Consider the following 7,140-nt stretch of genomic DNA (forward strand, 5'->3'; position numbering starts at 1 on the left):
CCAATTATTATACTCTTTAAGCCATTATGTTAGCAAAAAGTTGAAAAGGGTAGATAGGCTCAAAAAGTGTAAAGTATATGACTAACATATGAATGTGGGAAAGTGTGAATATGTCCATGTCCTTCTAATTCAGGTCCTTTTAATTGTGTCCCTCTAACCATGTCGTTCTGTTCGTGTTTTTCTAACCACATCCTTTTGATTGTGTGATGTGATTGTGTGTCTCCCCTCCTCTTGCTGGGGGGGGTTTCTATTTAATAGACAACCACAAGGTTGTTGGAAAAGGTCACGAATTTGGGGGGATCGTGGCCTTTTTTTTTTGGATAATGATGATCCTCCCTCAGATTTAGTGCAGAATCCTCCAGTGGTTGGCTGGTCTCCCTCTGATTTGAGGGGTATCTAGAGGATACCCCCAAGATTCAGGGAAGCTGTTGGAGTTTGTTGTGATCTTCTGGGGTATAAAGCTGAGTCCCCTAAGGATTTTCAGGGAGGTGGTTGAGGATCGTTCTCCCAACTAGACTCTAAATTTGTTAGGATTTATGGTCCTTTCTAGGGGCGCCACGTGTTCATGAGGGCTTGTTGGTCCTCTCTTGGTCAATCTATTCTCTAGGGGGGCTTATGGGCCCTCTTCTAACTTGAGCCTCTCGGGAGATACCATGGGCCTTGTATTTCCTTTTTCTTTTTAGGCTGCTTGGGCCTCTTTGGGCTAATCTATTTTTATGTCCATCAATATTTTTACAAATATGTTGACCTCATCTTCTCACATAGAAATTTTTGTGTATTTCGGTGGTGAATTATTCAACTATAGTTGGTATGTGACGTATGATCGAATGCCTACTGCAGATGAGAATACCTCGTTCATCAACTTATTCTCAATTTCTAACATGGATATATAGAAGATTAGTGTTGATAGCAGCAAATACTTGTTGAAAATATTCGTGAACATTCATGCTAATATCTTGGCGATATAAAAGGAACTCTTCTATAAATCAAAGCTGATGATACATTGTCATTCTTTCTGGACCCTGCAGCTAGCTACCCAATAGTGGAAGTATGCATTGAATCAGTACAAATTTTCCCTGAGGCTAGTTCAAAAGTGAACCAATAGTAAGGCGAATACATGTCGCTTTTGGCCACCCAATGATTCCCTTCTACTTATGATAATGAATGTTTTGCAAGTAGATCTAAATGATTTTTTTCCAGGTACTTCTAATTATGCACAGAGCACTACACCCTCGATGTAGTCATTGTTACATAAGAGCTAGAAAATATTGAACTCCAATACCTGTGGGCAACCGCATCACATGCCCACGAGGTAAAAAGATTTCTTGCCCAACGAGGATTATGTAGAAGACCCTTAACCAGACAAAGTGGAATTTCCAATACTATAAAAAAAAATATAGGATTTGTAATGGTTTTTTTGGAATGACCACAATTCTTACAAGTTTGCAACGGATAAGTTTTGATGACGTCATGTTAGAGCAAATAACAATTTTATTTTTTTTTTGTAACGGCTAAAAAAAAGAAAAGCCGTTACTAGTTACTTATATCCCTAAAGACGTTACAAATCATTGGCCCTCAAAATTCATAACGGCTTTTGAAATTATTTCCGCTCCAACGTCCGCTCTAAATAAATTCAGTGTTTCTCTAACCATCCAAATTAAAGAAATATCGCTCCAGAACGTGCCCCAAATTCGCCATTTTTTGTAGTGTAGATACGACATACACGTCATGAGTATGTTGTAGTTCAAAGTACGCCAAGTAAGTGGAAGGTCATCTATAACCATAGCACCCCAGGTATATATATTTACATGTATGTTATCATATAGCCAAAACCATCAAAGTTGATTGATTGATTTTCTTTTATTTTCAAATATGTGGTGTAGATGGTACCATCGATGCATAATAACATAAAAAATTTGGTGCTGAATGATAACAAAATATGGGGGAGGCCACATATGTGTTATTAGTGATAGTTCCCCAAATGCAATTTAGACCAAAGTTTTGTTTGCTTTTTTATTTTTGGGAGAGGTAAAATGGGACCCTGCATATGGAATAAAATATGTCATACAAACTATCAAGGATCAGACAGGATTTAGCATACCATACCAAAATGCATGGTAGAGTTTGAGGATGGCCCGTGAAATTGTTTATGGCACATAAGAGAGCTCAATTCGAAAGCCACCAAGTTACATGGGAGCTTGTCGAAAATGGAATGAAAAAAAATTATTGAATGGGAGCACAAAACCTTCCATCGGTCAAGTGGTGCATATATGACGAAATATGTCTTTTGGGCGTTGAAACCATGTGTTAAAGGGTTTCAATTCTGTCGCAAAGTGATCAGTGTAAATGGAACTCATTTATACACAAAATGTAAGCATAAAATGTTGATTGCATCTGCCATGGATGGGAATCAACATGTACTTACTCTTGCATTTGCATTTGCATTTGTTGATGAAAAATCCTATATATCTTGAAAATGATTTCTTCAAATGTTGAGCAAACATATTATAAGATGGTGATCCAAGATGTGCCTTATTTCTAACGTTATTCTGGTCTCATTAGAGCAGTAGCCGAAGTTTCGAATTTTATACCACCTCGTGGAATGCACTGATATTACTTACATCACATGTGTTCTAATTTCAATAATCATCACAATAATATGCAATTGAAAGATCTTTGTTGGAGACATAGCTCTGAATATCAAATAAGAAAGTCCAATCAAACTGTAGAAGAGATTAAGAGCCACAAGCTAGAAGCGTTTGCATACCTAAACTAGATGAAAAGGAAAAAATGGACAGTTTTTCATGGTGGCGGATAGAAGTGCAATATTTTGACAACCAATATGTCAGAATGCATCAATAGGGATCTGAAAGGGGCTCGCTACCTACCTGTGACTGCAATAGTGGAAATAACATTCGTTTGTTCTGTCCATTACTTTCATGAGAGGATGACACGAAGTAGTGTAATGTTAAACAACAACTAACTCTAGACGGACTATACCTACAAGTTGTTCAAATGCTGGTTTGGAAAAGTGCTAAGTATGCGGTTACGAGATACCATCAATTTGAACAATTAGCCTCTGTCATTACAAAGTGCCACCATGAACATGGATTAAATATCCATATTGTTAAAATTGCTACTGAAGAATGTTCATATGGCAAATGGAGTCGATTTTGGATCCCTTGCTCTCACACTGAAAAGGTATGCGTTGCATATATGATTAGCATGTTATCAGTGGATAGTGATTATTATGATTTGACAGCTAACAAAAGGACACATCTTAAATCCTTCCAACCTTTGGTAACAAAAGATTATCAGGATATCCCAAACTTTAAGTTGGTCCATGACACTACTCTTCGTACTTTTACGCGCTCTGGTTGAAGTCAGACATGACGTATTCAGAACAAAATGGACTGGCCACAAAGGCAAGAAAACCAAAGATCCTTCAAATGTCTCAGTGTGTCGCTGATCATAAATAATATTTGTATTTATTGTAACAATTAATTATATTTTTTAGTTAACAAATTTCTAACGTTGATTATAATTAAAAAAGTATTTAAATTTATAATTATAATATATAATAATAATAATAATAATAATAATAAGATAAAATAATTTTTTCAAAAAAAAAGAATTGGGTCGTGTATTGTGTCCACGATTTTGGATCGTGAATGTTATTCAAGACTCTAACATTTCTTTTCTATCAAAAGGAAAACTTTTTTCAGTGTCCACGACTTGTAATAACAATGTTGTATATTTCAAAAAATATAAAATTTTTATTATAACTATTTTTTTTTATAGTATAAATGTAAATAAGCCCTTTCTCTTGCCATAGTAGCTCCAGAAGAGAAATTATTAGAATGAAGAAGATGAAGTAATGGGCAATAATTTCTTTCGCAACACAAGGATCATACTTTATTCATTTGAAATGAAAGGCAGGCTCATGTCCTACTTCCAATTGATATCTAAAGTTGTGCTCGGATTGACAAAATTATATTAACAAAAATTTGTCTGCAATAAATTCATGTCATGAAAATTTTCAAATTTTTAAACTATATTTTGTGGGTCCACAATGGATTTCAAATCCATTTAGTATGACATCCTTTGGAATCGTCAAATCATCTCCTCAAGTCCAAATCTGTTCATCCAAATACAACCTAAAACTATACTGTACATACTGCAAGACATTACCATCGCCAATTTCCTGCAAGACATTAGTTCACTCCCTCAGGAAAGAGATCAACATGTTGCAATTTTTTTCCTTCTTTTTTAAGCATAGTAGGGAGTGGTCGCAGTGAATGTTTTCATTAAGTGCATATTATTATAAAACTTTAGGGAAGAAAGGAATGGAATCAGGATTTTTCTCATCACATCAAACAACACATGATCGTTGCAGATACCTTCCTATTCTATTCTCAGGTCTGTTTTATGCGGAGGATTTCTTTTTGCAAACCAGAAACTAGTTCAAGGTCTCTGCATAATTATTTGATCTCATTAGGCACGTGAAAGTAACTGATGCGGTTTACAATTTGATTGGTAACTCATTGTAGTAAGTATCACCACTTCGTATGAGTCTCATATAGAAAAGGCGGGACCTTAAAGTTTATAGGCCACTCAAACTCCTCTCTACAATGTTTTGCCAAAATCAGTAATCATTGGGAGAACCCTGAAAGTGTAATTCACCTAAACCTTGTACAAGGAACCACTGGCTTCCACTCTCACTACCTTAAATGATATGTTTGTGCAGGTAATGCACGAATTACCCAATTTAAACAGAAAGTACCTAGAATGTTATATAAGGTTGCATTTGGATGGATGGATTTGAAGTAATGATTTGAAATCCATCGCAATGACACAATATAATTCAAAATAAAAGTTGAACCAACAATTTGAAATCTTTTGTGGTATGAATTTATCTAAACAAATTTGATGGATTTGAAGTCCTTAAATCCAAATGCGTTGATACAAACACAACATAACATAAAAGAATAGTAATAACAAGCTAATTAACCTTCCATTCATAAGACTTTAAACTTCAATTCTCGTAGATGAAATCTAATTAGCGGAAAGAGTAAAAGATCAATGAAATCATATATAGTGTGAAACATAACCATCATAACATGCTTCTGGTATCCTTGGATAGATACATCATCCCATTCAAGTAAATACAAACGGAAAATGGCTACCAGCAGAGTTTGTCCAGCAAAAGATTCAAGATTGAAAAATCAAAGGCATCAGGCGAAAAGGTTTCATAATGAATGCAGTAAACATATAATATCAAAACTGAATGTCCACAAATCCAATAGATTCAAAAAACGCATAAACTAGCAAAAGAATCAACTTCAGGTCCTCCTTCACTGACTGCCTTCACATTCATGTAAAGAACACTAATCAAACAGCAGACCTACATTTCTCTAATGTTCATTGTAATAAATAAGTCATTTTTTACTATAATCTCCCAAAACCATGTACATGAGCAAATTACAGTTTCACCGCTATAAAAATCTAAGTAACTTACCTTTCTTTGTGCTTTACTGAAATACGTTACATGCCCTTCCACCTTGGGCTTGGCACCGGCAGAGTTGGCGATAGAGGCAGCTGGGGCAAGCCCAATTGGCCCGTTGGTGAAAACAGCGTGCCGTAGGGAGACCTCGGCGAAGGAATGCATCCGAATGGCAGAGGTGACAGCGGCAGCACCGGAAAAGGCGATGGACAAGAAGCAGATGGTGGAACAGGCGGGTGCTCCTGCGGCGGGAGAAGCGGAGGCTGCTGAGGTGGTCCAACAACGCTGCACCGTGGTGAAGCAGTAGCTAAAGAGTAGGAATTCTGGAGGAAACGCATGTAAGCCGAGACAGGGGATTCGGCCGGAAGCAGCGGCGAGAAGGGCTGAGGCTGGGCCGCCCGATGACTTACGTCATTTGGGGGCAGCGAAGAATCGGGACGAGGACCAACCGCTCCATTCAACAGAGGCGAAGGTGCACGGGAAGCTGAGGAGCTCTGGAGGAACCGCATGTAGGCAGAGATTGGTGACTCAGCCGCCGGGTGAACAGAGGGCAAAGGCGGCAGGGGGGTGAATGGCTGCACCGCGGCGCGTTGACCGGCTTCGTCTTGGGGACGAGGAAATATCTGGGTCAGCTGAGGAGGGGGTTTGCTAATTTGGGCGAGTGGAGGCGGTCGAATCCTTTGCAGACGGGAGCTGGGCGGTCTCGACTGATTGGCCGGCGGGGGGGGGGGCGGGTTGCGGGAGCTGGGCGGTCTCGACTGATTGGCCGGCGGGGGTGGTGTCGGATTGCGCTCGTGTGCGGGAGAGCCCGTGAGCTTCTGAACGACATCGCGGAAATCGTTCTTGTTGATGTTGTACACTGGTGGTTGCTGCGACTGGGGCTGGGGCTGGGCGGAAAGCTGTGGATTGGGATCAAGAATTGGGATTGCAGAAGAAGAAGAAGACGAAGCAGCGGTGGGAAGAGGGAGAGGCCTCCGAACGGGCTTAGAGATCTTATGGGAGTTTCTGTTCACATGTTTGAGGTACATATCTCTAGTGCTACTGCTGCTGCTGGAATAGGATAGAGAAGAAGAAGAGTCATCGCCACCAAATCCTTTATCCATCTCCAGACATACGCAACTGACACACAAACTCTCTCTCTATCTCTCGATCTCTCTCTCTCTCTCCTTTTCTCTCTCTATATATGAATTGAATTTGTGGCTCTCACTCTTATCTCTCTCACTCTCTCTCCTCCTCACTCTCTCACTCTCTCTAATGTAAAACAAAAGCCAAATAAGAAATAATTGCTAAAAGGAAAAAGCTGTACCGAAAAAAGAAAAAGAAAAAGCGCCTTGAGAAGGTACAATGCTCCGGGTACGAGCGTTCATTTTGGGAACGGGCTGTGAATTTGTACCGTTTGCTTTGTGAGAGGTACCTATAGTTTGCCCCCCATGAGTATGTGGGGTCCATAACCATAAGCAGTAACGTTCATTTCTTTGACTCAACTTTGGTTTAATGGCAGAATCCACCTCTCTTAATTTTTCCTAAAAAGTCTCTTAAACTTGTTTATTTAATATTTATAGGAATTAAATTTGGGTTAAATGCATTTGATTTCACTCTCTTGCGTCATGCATGAAGTGCATCTATCCCTAAATCAT

General features: G+C 39.0%; 1 protein-coding gene across 3 annotated transcripts; it reads right to left on the minus strand.

The window, feature by feature from the left end:
* LOC105177306 (VQ motif-containing protein 9-like) lies at positions 5,245-6,740 on the minus strand. Of its 3 annotated transcripts, none has more exons than XM_020692146.1 (2): positions 6,280-6,740; positions 5,245-6,228 (listed from the first exon to the last, which is right to left on the minus strand). In XM_020692146.1, the coding sequence occupies exons 1-2, from the start codon at positions 6,604-6,606 to the stop codon at positions 5,545-5,547; spliced, it is 1,011 nt and encodes a 336-aa protein (XP_020547805.1). In that variant the 5' UTR covers positions 6,607-6,740; the 3' UTR covers positions 5,245-5,544. The 3 variants fall into 3 exon arrangements, with proteins under 3 accessions (XP_020547805.1, XP_020547806.1, XP_011098717.1); XM_020692147.1 differs by having other exon boundaries at positions 5,245-6,211; positions 6,263-6,740; XM_011100415.2 differs by having other exon boundaries at positions 5,245-6,190; positions 6,242-6,739.

The sequence above is a fragment of the Sesamum indicum genome, linkage group LG2 (assembly GCF_000512975.1).
Source record: "Sesamum indicum cultivar Zhongzhi No. 13 linkage group LG2, S_indicum_v1.0, whole genome shotgun sequence".
Classification (NCBI taxonomy): domain Eukaryota; kingdom Viridiplantae; phylum Streptophyta; class Magnoliopsida; order Lamiales; family Pedaliaceae; genus Sesamum; species Sesamum indicum.

What these genes read in the sequence shown, in the direction of transcription:
- LOC105177306 (XM_020692146.1), bottom strand. Translation starts at nt 6,606, where the DNA reads ATGGATAAAGGATTTGGTGGCGATGACTCTTCTTCTTCTCTATCCTAT. An exon ending in ACGAGCGCAATCCGACACCA is followed by an intron (nt 6,229 to 6,279) that starts CCCCCGCCGGCC and finishes AACCCGCCCCCC; the next exon opens with CCCCCGCCGGCCAATCAGTC.